The sequence below is a fragment of the Phyllostomus hastatus genome, unplaced genomic scaffold (genome assembly GCF_019186645.2).
Source record: "Phyllostomus hastatus isolate PE091 unplaced genomic scaffold, TTU_PhHast_1.1 phas_contig_159, whole genome shotgun sequence".
In the NCBI taxonomy this organism is placed as follows: Eukaryota; Metazoa; Chordata; class Mammalia; order Chiroptera; family Phyllostomidae; genus Phyllostomus; species Phyllostomus hastatus.
In genome coordinates, this window is record NW_025333640.1 from 14,284,780 (window position 1) to 14,297,492 (window position 12,713).

Consider the following 12,713-nt stretch of genomic DNA (forward strand, 5'->3'; position numbering starts at 1 on the left):
AATCATCTCCTGATGGGCACTTGGGCTGTTTTCAGATCTTGACAATTGTGAATAACTCTACTGTGAAAATAAGGATGCTTATGTTCTTTCTAATTGGTGTTTCAGGTTTCTTAGGATATTCCCAGAAGTGAGTCACTGAGTCAAAAAGCAGTTCCATTTTTAATTTTTTGAGGAGACTCCACACTGTTTTCCACAGTGGCTGCACCAGTCTGCATTCCCACCAACAGTGCACAAGAGTTTCCTTTTCTCCAAATTCTCACCATCACTTGTTTTTTGTTGATTTATTGATGATAGATTCTGGCAGGTATAAGGTGATATCTCATTATGGTTTTAATTTGTATCTCTTTGATGATTAGTGATGTTGAGCATTTTTTATATCTCTATTGCCATCTGTATGTCCTCTTTGGAGAAGTGTCTATGCAGGTCCTTTGCCCATTATTAGTAAAAAAGTTTTATATCCAAATTTTCAGTCATTTCTAATAAAAGGTACATCAACATAATATCATTATTTCATCTTTAGCCCACAAGTAAAATTCATACCACAGTTCTTAACATTATGAAATTAAATTTTGGCACAGTCAATAAATAATATCACTCTAAATAAATCTTGAATGCTACACTTTAATTAAGCATCACATGAAAATATGCTAGTAGAAAGCAGACATTAAATACATCTCCTCAAATAATTCTTAAACATCCTAAATTCAACACCAAAATTTTAGCTTACCGAAGTTAACATTATACAATCACTTGTAAAATATATGCTTCAAAATAGTCAAATTACATAAAATTTTAAAGGAAAAGAATCCAGAGGTCTCCAGTTAAGCATTTACATAGCATTCACTATTCTGTCAGCCAATGTACTTAGGAGGCAGAAAAACTGGTATTTTTGCTTTGAGTAGAATGGAAGCTTATAGGTTTACATATGTTTTAAAATAGCACTACAGAAATCAGCCAAGATTAAATCAGGAATATGTTTCCTGTACTAGTTTACTCTTGGGAATTTTGACTAACATGCATTTTTTTCCCATTTTGTGAAATTCCTTTTCTCTGTTGTATCTTAGCCCCATGACTCGGGACTTAGGAAACTTTAATATTTCCTCCCATTTGAAGTGGTAGGATAGGTGCCTAAACAGGTTTGATCTACTGATAGTTATGGAGAAGGGAATGGAAAAAGAAGGAAACATCTGAGAAGATAAAAATCCACCCATGAGCAGAGCTGCACAAATAAGTGTGTCAAGGTTTAGCAGATTATCAGAATTGTGAAATGGTGGGCAGAGTACAACTAGGAAACTTGGTACCTGAGTTCTAACTCCAGAGTTCGTAGAGTTTTTATATGAACTCGGGCACATCAAAGTCTTTGGGAGTCAATTTCTTTAATTTAGAAAAAACAGAGTTTGGCCAGGTTTAAGTTATTAAAATCCCTTTTGGATGAATAGTTATATCACTCTAAGGTTCATATAACTGTAGACACCTAACTGTCATCAGGTACTGCTTTGGCAACAGTGAAAAAACATCAGTTTCAATACTATTTAAACCAATAAGTGCATTACTAACATTTTCAAAATGTGACACATTACAGACCAGTGGAATACTGTTATCTCTGAATGGTTATTTTCTTTCATTTAGAAAGTTTTAACCTTCTGACCTAAAATGCTATATTGCTTGTTTATTTATGTAACTTACTATTTTCTTGGTTATTATGGAACTTAAATTCTGTATAAAAATTACTTTTAGTATTATATTTAAATTCCTAGAGAAATGTTTTCAATTATTCATTTTCTATTTTCTTTGAACAATCAGCGTTCTTCAAATGATACAATTTATAAAAGTAGAAGTCTACCTATGTCCTTAATTTGAATTAAAATTCCTTTATATTATAAATTAATAAAGACTTAATGAGCAAATATCTACATCAGTGATTTTCAACCTTTTTCATCTCATGTCACACAGTTACTAAAATTCTGCAGCACCAAAAAAAATATTTTTTTGCCCATCTAACAAAAAATGGTATAATTTTGATTCATTCTCACTGGATGGCTATTGTGTTGGTTGTTGTCATTTTTTATTTGACAATCTATGGGAAAAGAGGTCATTTCCTTTGATTAAATAGGTATTAACATGTTTTAAAATTTTTGTGTAACACTGGTTGAAAATCACTGATGTACATTGATATTTGATATTTTTAAAGGAAATATAGGGAAACCATATCCCTTAGATGAATGTATTAAAGAGATTATTACCAGGCCTGATTCTCCCCTTGGGATCTCAAGTGGCAAAGATAGTACTGTACTTTCACCCAGCTCCCAAAAGTCAGCTTTATTTCTGCTGCAGGAGAAGTTTTCATTCAACTAGATAACTGAATCAGCACTGGTTGCTGTAAACAGAAAATTATACACACACACACACACACACACACACACACACACACACTTTTTTAAATCAAAGAAAGACAAAAATCCCCTTTTGAAGGAAATGAATTGTTTGGTTTTGCAGACATCTTAATTTTCCTTTTCATCCCACCTCATGAGCAATGCTAAGAAATTAGTATTTAGATTTCTTTTTAGGAGGTCTCTAATACAGGTCACCTGCATATTCTCTTTTGAGTGCCAGGGTCTAGACTGACCAGCAAAGCAGAGATTTCTTCTTGTATGCTGAAAATGTGTAATGTCCACCACTATCAACCACATCTGTGTTAACCTTCTTACCTACACAAAGTGGGGAAATGGTAGGGCTCATGATAGTAAATAAAAACAATGAACATTTATTAACTCACTGTGTGCCATATGTTTTACATTAATTTCATTCAATTCTGAGAACTGACAGGTGATAATTGTAACCCACTAATTATAATAATAAAGAATGATCAGAAAGTTTAAGTAAATAATGTGAAATCTGTAATACACATTTATGATCTTACAGCTTTTTTTCCTATTTTTTCCTTTTACCTCCCTGGAATCACAAATATCATTTTAGCTACAAACAGCTAATTCAATACAGTAAGCACTTAACAATCTATTCTGGTCTGTACTGTGTTTGGGTCCATAGGGGGATCCCGAGGACGAGTGAGGCTCTACACCCCGTGCTGATAATACATGTTGCTGGCAATTATGTCAATTTCATGAAGTATTCTCCTAGTGCAGGCAGCATAGAAAGGCTTCTAGTTGTGTTTATAAAATGTCCTTTACCTATAGCACTGGTGTGACCCTACAAAGGGACCCACAACACCTTTCCCATCTTGCACATGCACTGCAGCAAGGTTAACTCTGAGAGTGTGAACCTCCTCAATGACTCTGTCAAGACCTACAGTACATGACCTGCTGGGTTTTCTAACATTCTAATACTAGATACAAGGCATTTGACTAACTCCTTAAATATTATTAATTCCCTTTCCATTTAATTGCTGTAATGAGGTCCACCATCTCTACTAACAAACAGCTATTTCTTAAGAAAAAATAATCTGCGGATAATAATACATGGTTGTAGGATCTGAGAGGTAAAATGTGTGTGTAAGATTGGTACAGTACCGAGGTCCTGACAGACAATTGTCTGAGGCCACATGAGAGCATGAAACGAGCATGTGGATTCTGGATGGAGCCGACTTAACCAGTTCTATCTAATCCTAATTCAGGCACATGCTAAATGTGTGGCAAGTTATTTGATTTCTCTGAGTCTCAGTATTTTTATCTGCAAAATGAGACTAATAATACCTACCCTGAATAGCAGTTGTAAAGATGAAAAATAACATTAGTAAAAACCCAGCAGAGAGGATACAACAGGTGCTTAATAAATAGTAACTGCTTATTCTCATCCATCATTGCATTGCACATTGGCCAAGGTAGCATTTTAACTGTAAGAGCATTCACTTGGTCTGTGATAAACTAGCTGACCAGTTCAAGTATGAGTCCAATTACCACAAGGGTATACAGAGATTGAAATAAATAAAACTGTAGAGATGTTTTCCACAAATTCCTTCCCATACAGCTGTCTTCCAAATACAAACTATAAGACTCTGGATTAGGTAAGAGGGCAAAAATTGCATTTTTCACATTTATGGCTTTAGTCTAGAAAATAATAATAGTGATAATGACCTTGAACTCTTGTGGAATTTCCCTAATGCGTAAGTATATCACTACCATGGAATGGATATTTTTTGGTATCACTGAAATAAAAAAGATTGAATTTAAAAAGGCAAATTTCAGAGGTCTGCTTACTATAAAGTGCCTATGATTGTCATGTAAGCCTAGAACAGATCAAGGTCATTCATATTAAAACATAAGGCAGCATTATTAAACAAAATATCTCCATTAGCATCCTACTGAACTACTGCCTCGATTGACCAAAATGCTAGCTTGCACAGTGCAAACCCAACTGCTTTTAGCTAAAGATCAATTTTAGAATAACACATGCCAGTCCCCAGCAACTGTTCATTTAAAAGCCTGAATCTAGATGCACAATCATATATACATTCAATTTTTCCTATAATTACTGTACTTAGATGGTTTCTTTACTAGTATTGGGAATAAACATACTGAAATAACACAGAGAGCACAGTGAAAGTGACCACTGATCACCTGACTGTAAGAATCACCAGGGCTTGGTAAAGGGTAATCTGTTTCCCAGGGAAGAGCAATCCGACGATTAGCCTTCATTTCCGGCAGCTGGTCTGCAGTTCAGAACCTGCTTTCAGTGCTTTCACTGATTAAGCTTCAAAGCAGCTTTTTCATGATCAGCAGAAATGACTGGCATTTAATTAAAATAGGCTCTTCTAACTATAAATAACTGAATAAATAGTTTTAAACATATGGCTAACACTGTTGAATCAGTAGCTAATTAATGTAAGAAGCAGAATTATCAAAACACTTTTGAGAACACAGTTCTGCTCGGAGGGTTCCACGGAGGAAGTGCCTCGTTTTCAAGAAAGGAGTGACGTTTCTTTCCTCTTCGTTCAATTCTTTCCTGCCTTTCTTTCTTTTCCTAAAGAGAAGAGAGAAAACTAGACATTTATATACATGTTTAAATAGAACAAAATAATCCACTATGAGAAATTTAAATGTCATTTCCTAGTTTACTAATGGACAGGCAGCTAGGGAATACTGCTACTTTATAGGTAAACTATCAATAAGTATTAATATACCACTTAATTTTTTAAATATTAAAAGTGATATTTTAAAAAATTATATAAAAGAGAAAAAGACCTATAGTTCCATAACTCAAAGACAATAATTATTCTAAGTTAGCGATCATTTTCTGAGAACAGGTTCAGAAAGGTGCAATGGCTGAGCAGGCCACAGTACAAGGAATGCTTCAGATTTTTTACAGATGTTTGGACATTGAGATTCATGTTTCTTTGCTTACTATTGAGGTTGAGCACACTTTTATTTCGTTAGCCCTTTTGTGAACTTTTTGCTAATCATTTGGCTCATCTAACTGTATGGTTATCAATCCTCCTTTAGTCCTTGATTTTTACAAACAATAAGATATTTCAGCCAGAGACAACAGTTTAAAGAGTATCATAAACAAAACGTGTGTAGCCACCACGCATGCCCTAAGAAAGAAAACACGGCCACTCCCTCATCACATCTTCCTTCCTCCCCACCCCAATGAGGTAACCATCACTTCGAACTGGAGGCTCACCAGCACATCTCTTAATACTTTTGTTACATGTGTATTTATCCCTGAACAACACAATTTTGTTTTGTGTTTTAGAATCTGTAACAAAAAAGTATTGTGTGATATTTTCTATTGCAACTTTTCCTAGTTCATTATATTTCTAAGATTCATCTACGTGGAGTTTGAACTTTAGTTCCCTGATGTATACAATTCCAGCATATCAACAAATCCCAATTTATGAATCGGTTTTTTTGTTGAAGTCATGTTTTCATTTTCCTTACCTAGTGATGCTGTAAACATCCCTGTTTATTCCTTGGGCCTATAAGCCAAGGTTTGCTCTCCATCTATATGTATGGGAGTGAACTTGCTCATCTGCAGGGCAAGAATGTCCATCTCTGCTGGAAAATGTATTCTCTGAAGCAGCTGTAGGAATTCACCCTCCAACCAGCACCTATGCTTTTTATTTAGATATATGAATTATTTTAAATTCAGTAGGTTTTCTTGTTATTTCTTATAGCACTTTTAGGTTTTAAAAAGCATCTCATTATTATTTAATAGCTATTACCTTTTATTTTACTTTGGTTCTATTGTTGGGTATTTTATATTTAATACCTTAATTGTTCTGGAGTTTGTATCGCTATAATTCTGTTAAGTGATTTATGTCCAAATGTCACACAAATAATCCCAATTGTTATTTCCTTGCATCCATTAATTAGTGGTACTTTGTTATACATATAGCACATCCTTATTGGGACAGGTTCTAAGGTGTCCTGTGGCACTATACTGCTTCAATTTGTGTTTATTCGCTTAACTGTTAAGCACTGAGACCCTACTCGGGGTCACTCAGTGTACTGGGTACCATGCATAAACTGAATGTAAAATCCAAACACACAGGATCTCTCTCCCTCAGGCAACTTGTGAAATAGACAGTTAATACACAAATAACAGGCAATCCAAGTTATGTGAATTTTTATAAAATATATAAACAAACTGTTGTGCTTGCTAAAGAAGAAAAGGGAGTACTTTCAAAGATAAGTGGATTCAGGAAAAGTCATTATAAAGTGAGATGTGATGGAGAGAAGCCACTGCGGATAAGCACTGAGAGCACTTCACGCAGAGAGAACAGCAGGTGTGGGGGCTCTGGCAGGGGGAACAACCTGGGATGAGGGCATAAACAAGAGACCTAGTGTGAATAAAAACTGGTAAAAAATGGTAGAGGGCTACCAATGGGAATGAAAGACAGATGAGTAAGATTATGAGGTTTTGTAGGCCACGGTGACAGGTGGGGAAAAAAGAAAGAAGTCAACAAGTGCTACTGAGAAGGCAAGCAGAGGAGAGAGAAACTAGGGGAACCGGCCAGGCAGGGAGACGGTGGCAACAAGGGAAAATCAGCTCTAGACCACTAAGGGAGCTGGGAAATGAGGCAGCAAAGAGTCCATTTGACTGGCTGGGTGCCTGGCAAAACTGCCACTTTCGAAGTGTAGTTTCAGTGTAGGTCTGAGAAAGGGCCCATACTGGTGTGTTGGGGTGGGATGGATACGGAGAACTAAGAAGGTATGAGCAAAACATCTTAGAAGTTTAACTATAAAAAGAGCGGTGAAATGTGGAACCGTATCTGAAGAGACGTGAGGGAGTATGTTAACATTAAATATCCTGGAATATGACGGGAATGATCCAGGAGACGGACAGGCTGGTTCAAAGGAGAGTGGAATGGTTTTTATTTTATCGTTTCATAAAAACAGTCCTGCCTTATCTTACTTTAAAAATATTGTCTTCCATATTCTCACTTTATCAGATGAATTTCAGAACCATTTCCTGCACATAATCTTTTCAAAGAAATGGCTATTTGACCACGTAAATGAAATCTAAACATTAATCTAGGAATACTTGAAAAGTTAATAGCATTTGGTCTTGTTATCCTGCAGCTCCGAGGGAGAATTTTTCCTTTTTTTTCAAAAGATTTTTATTAATTTATTTTTAGAGAGAGAGGGAGAGAGAAGGGGAAACATCAATGTGTGGTTGCCCCTCACATACCCCTTTCTGGGGTCCTGGCCTTGCAACCCAGGCATGTGCTGTGACTGGAAATTGAACTGACACTCAATCCACTGAGCAATACCAGCCAGGGCCAGAGAGAGACCTTTTCCAAGCCTCTAATAATACGGTATAAAGTTTGATGCTTTCTCATATTGGTAATTTCTTCAAAGGATAGCAGTATTGGGGAACCTTGGACAACCCTGCCTCTGCAGGCTGGATGGCTTGGGAGGGGTGGTATTTTGGTACAGTATTAGGTATTTATACTTCTTTTATCAATATATAAATGGGATGCACAAATGTCACAAGGTGAGTGTGATAATGCAAGGTTTCCATTACCATACAATGATTCACACACAACAGAGGACTCGAGAGGTGAGCTTTTATTTTAATCTGTCTTACTGTCTTATTCCACGTCATGCAAATGTTTGCATGCTTGCTACTTCTAGTAAACCAGAGAACTCTTTATAATTATAAAGAATTATAATTCAAGAAACATTTTTAACAGCCATGATTGGGTCACTGTTGATCATTTTCGTATTTCAGAGAGAGGGAGACCCTCTAGCTAGATGGGGAAAAGTGCCCACCTGTGCCCACAGAAACTGACTGAATAAACCAACCTCTCTTTCTCCATTCCATCTGACATGGGGAGAGAGGAAAGTGAAACAAGTCTGATCTCACCAGTAAGTGCTGAACAGTCAGGATAGGAAACAAGCAATTATCAACCTCTGTACCAATTAACATGGATCGACAATGTCATCTTGAGTAATAATTTAAAAAATCTTGTTGGAAAGTCCAACTTTCTGACTGTTGTCTATTGGAGACTGAACCTTTTACTTATTTTCTTACTAAAAATAACTAACTAGGAATTAATCTTGAAACCAGCATGAAGAAGAGTCTTACCTAATCTTTGGCCACAACTTCCTGCTCACCAAAAAAATTACCCATCAAATGCTCACTACCCAAGCTAGGATGTAGATCAAAATTTTGAGATGTTACTTTACATGAAAATTGAAGTTATTAGAATTCCATATAGGGATATTTTTCTATTCTATCTTAAAACAAATTTCAGTAAGAAATTGGCAAGATGGGGAGTAGATTTGTAAGCTGTTGTGTATGGATGATTTTATAGGTAGCACTACATTTGTACAGGTTGCATTACATTTCAAAACAAAATATTTTGTATTAGGCCTTTGATTAATGAATTTTTGTTCTCCACAGGACTGATCAGAATAAGAAAGGGACTAAACACTAAAATACATAATGTACCTAACTCTGGCTTAGTTATTAAGAAAAGTCTATTTCATTTTTAAGAGTCTGTGAAAATAAAACTAAAACATTTACATTTAATTACTCTAAGGGATACTAGCAGTCTGTCAGTACAAGTCTCCTTAAGAAGACTTTTAATTTTTCTTAGAACAAATCATTTTTTAAGAGTTTAATCAAAGGAAATCACAAAACACTACCTTCTTCACCTGCAACATTGAAACCTTATTTTGATTACTTTATTTTATTATTTTTCTGCCTGGCACTGAAGTCAACACATAAACAACAATATATTCCATTGATATTTTTTATTAGGACTGCATTAAATTTATCAATTACTTCAGGGAAAATTTCTTTAAAACATTATTATAACATTGAGTGTTCCTATTTCATGGCAGTTTTGACCCACTTTCTCCAGTCTTCACTTCTGTTTTCAAAAATACTCTAAATTTTCTTCATATTAGTCTTGAGCGTTTGTTTCTTCAGTTTATTTCTAAATGTTTCATCTTTTTATTCTACCTTCAGATGGCCTACTTTGGGTTCTGCATGCCTCTCTAGCTACTGTTGCTTGTAAAGTTTATGTAAAACTTTATATGTAGTGAAAATGTAACAATAAGGGTCAGAAAACTTTGAAAGAAGAGCTATGAAGGAAGATTACTGCAAACAAATATTAAAACATACAAAGGCCTGACAATGAAACTGTGTACATGAATGTATATAGTAAGAATGACCAACGAAACAAAAAGTCAAGAAACAGACCTAAACAATCTGGGAATGTATCATGTAATTAAGGCACTACCTCAAATCAGTAATGGGCTTTTTTTTTTTTTTAATAAAAGATCCATTTAGGAAAAATAAACTTAGGATCATATTTCCCACCATACATCAGGATAATTTCTAATTATCAAATGTTAAAATGTTAAGATATTAAAATCATAAACTTATTATAATTAAAATAAAAGCACTTTGTTTAATCTCAAGTTATGGACACAGTCTTAGCAGCTATGCCTGAAATTCAAAACCCAGAAGACTGATATATTTGACACCACCAAATAAAATAAAAGTTTTCATGGCCTAAAATACTATATGCAAAGTTGAAAGACCAACAAAACAATGGGAAAAATATTTGAAACTCATATAAAAATGATAGACTAATTTTCCTAGTGCATAAAAAACCTTCGAGAAACCAATAAGTAAAAGACAAAATAGAAAAAGGTGGAAGAGTCTATGACTTTACAGTTCACAGAAAACTTAGAGAGATGATCTTTATAAAAAAAGGAAAGCTGCTCAAGCTGAATCCTGACCAGAGAAATAAAACTACAAAATTCCATGGATGATATCTGTTAACTAGCTGATTAGCGTGACTCAGAAAAAGTTTGGTAAGAAACCCCAATGGAAAGAAACCCTACTGAATCTTAACCCCTGTGGAGAAATCTTACACTTTTTGAAACAACTGATGAGTTAACTACTCATACCAATATGTTAGCTACTCATGTAAAGTACCTAGTCATATGAATGTATTACTTATTCAAAAATTAATAAAAAATCCTATCTATATTGATACTTTAAGATAGAGAACATTATTTGACACCAATGAAAAGTAACCATAAACACAAGTACACTGAAACAAAAATATTAAATATATGTATATGAATATATATTTATGTGTATATATTTGTGTGTCTCTGTATATATAAAGTCCAGCTAGATATTTCCCTCCAAAAATGTATTTGCTCTCTTTTATTAAAAGATACCTAAATAAGATCTTTTCTTTAAGGTCATCAGAAAGATCAAAAGAAAATTGAAAAATGTAATAACGTTCTTGCCACTAAGCTCAGTGTTCGTGTGTGTCACGACCAGGTCCCACCTGAAAGGGTCTGGCAAACCTTCAGAGGCTTAGTTGTCAGCACTCTCTGATTTTAGGTATGAAAACCATCGCAAAGGAAGAAGGGGTGGGGCTGGTTAAGTGACGAATTGTGGGAAGGTGGGTAAAGAGGAATGCCATGATAGAAGTTTTGAGCCTGTCTGCTTTAGGGACTCGTGGAAGCATTAATAGAAATGAGTAAGTCAAAAAAATATGATCTATGTAGGAGTAAAGAATGAATTCAACAGGGCAGCTTCCAGATGGAAATGGTCAGTAGGCAGGAACAAAAAGAACTGAAATTAAAAATAGGAAAATCACACAACATAAGTACATTTAAAAAGACACAAGTGCATTAGCAAAAAATACCTACCAGCCATTTTTCATATTCATCAATAGCTTGTCTATCTTTATCTTTTTTCTCAGTTCTTTTCAGTTCTTCTTTTCTTTTCTCACTTATTTTCTCTTTTCTCTTTTCTTTGAAAAAAGCTTCCTTTTTTTCACTCCTATGTAGGATAGCATAAAACACTGAAAAGTTAAAGAACATATAATAAAGATTTCCTAATATATCTTTGCAACAATGAGAATGAGATGCATTAGTAAATTTCAAATGGATAAATTTTAGAAGTCCTAGGGTGTTATCAGTTTAAAATCTATCAAAATATTTATTAGTTTGGATTACCATTTTTCCACAGCAGTCAGGTTGTCTTTCCTTTTCTCAGCGACACTTTCCGCCTCCTTCTGCTTCTTTGCTCTTTCGTGTTCTTTCTCCTTTTTATTTTTCTCCTTAAGATATTCCATCTTTTTTTCCTTCCATCTCTCAAAAGCCTGAAAAAGTTCAGAATAATTTTCTGATTTATTGTGAATCTTGTAAAATCAGTAAAAACACAACCACTAATTTATATTTTCATGTATTTAAAAATAATTAAGAAAGCTATTCAAAGTTGTTGAATACTTGTTGTGCTTCTTCTTTTCTTGCGGCATTTTCTTCTTCAGTTTTCTTCTTGTTTATTTCCTCAAGCCTTTTTTTGGCAGCTATTTTCTTAGCTTCCTTTTCTTTCATAGCCTTCCAGGCCTCAAATGATGCTAAGGCCTCTTCTCTCTTCGCAGCTCTTTTCTATTTTGGAGATACAGCAGACAGTTATATATGTATATGCAAATGGCCAAATACAGATAGATACAGCACATATATATTTACCTTTAATTCCCTTGATGTGCATCATATGTATAAATTGTGTTTCAAAGCAGATGATTTACTTAGAATGGTTTATTATAAATTAATTGATGAAAAACATAGTCTGAATCTTTCATTACATTTTAACATGTCCTTTATGAAAATGCATTTTATCAGCTATTGATCTCTATTACTATTCATGGGAAAGAAGTTGACTGTTTTTTTTGCAAGTGTACTGTACAAATGTTATAAAAAAAAACTGTAATAGGCTCAGTGGTACTATAAAATGTTCATAGTAAAATATTTAAGTAAAAAAAAAGAAAAACATCAGCAAAGTACTAGGCTTATAAAGTCTGAGTAAGGGAATCTGGCCACAACAAACAGTAAGCTGCAGATCTTTGTGTAGAATGGCGTTTTGAGTAACATCAAAGCATAAAATTCTTACTATATAAACATATCGCAATTGCTGAACAGGTGTGGCAGACTGGAAAATATGCAGGTGAGTGTATAGCAAGTATGTTATTGCTTTCCTCACTTCAATCTAATCCCATCATGTCCTGAAACACTCAATGAGATAAAGCCTTATTACGGAGGTAACATAAGTCAGACGCAGAAGGACCACGTACCTCACTGAGTTGTGAAGATCAAATGAGATGTGTCTGGCACTGACCGCGGCAGTAAGATGCTGCGAACGTGGGGACAGGCGTGCAGGCAAGCCCCGCAGGGCTGCTCTGCACAGCACTGTACATCTGGGACACAGGTTTCTTT

General features: G+C 34.8%; 1 protein-coding gene across 6 annotated transcripts in view; it reads right to left on the bottom strand.

The window, feature by feature from the left end:
- Positions 1–371: 371 nt before the first annotated feature.
- Positions 372–12,713, bottom strand: part of MAP9 (microtubule associated protein 9) — a 31,207-nt gene continuing 18,865 nt past the window's right edge. For 5 of the 6 annotated variants that reach the window (XM_045831638.1, XM_045831641.1, XM_045831640.1 and 2 more), the window contains exons 11-14: positions 11,727–11,888; positions 11,454–11,599; positions 11,145–11,277; positions 372–4,977 (exon numbers count right to left, since the gene is read on the bottom strand). In XM_045831638.1, coding sequence (XP_045687594.1) covers positions 4,855–4,977; positions 11,145–11,277; positions 11,454–11,599; positions 11,727–11,888 — 564 coding nt within the window. In that variant the 3' untranslated portion in view covers positions 372–4,854. Of the gene's footprint in view, positions 4,978–11,143; positions 11,300–11,453; positions 11,600–11,726; positions 11,889–12,713 lie in introns of those variants that run through there. The other variant, XM_045831642.1, reaches the window with a different exon arrangement.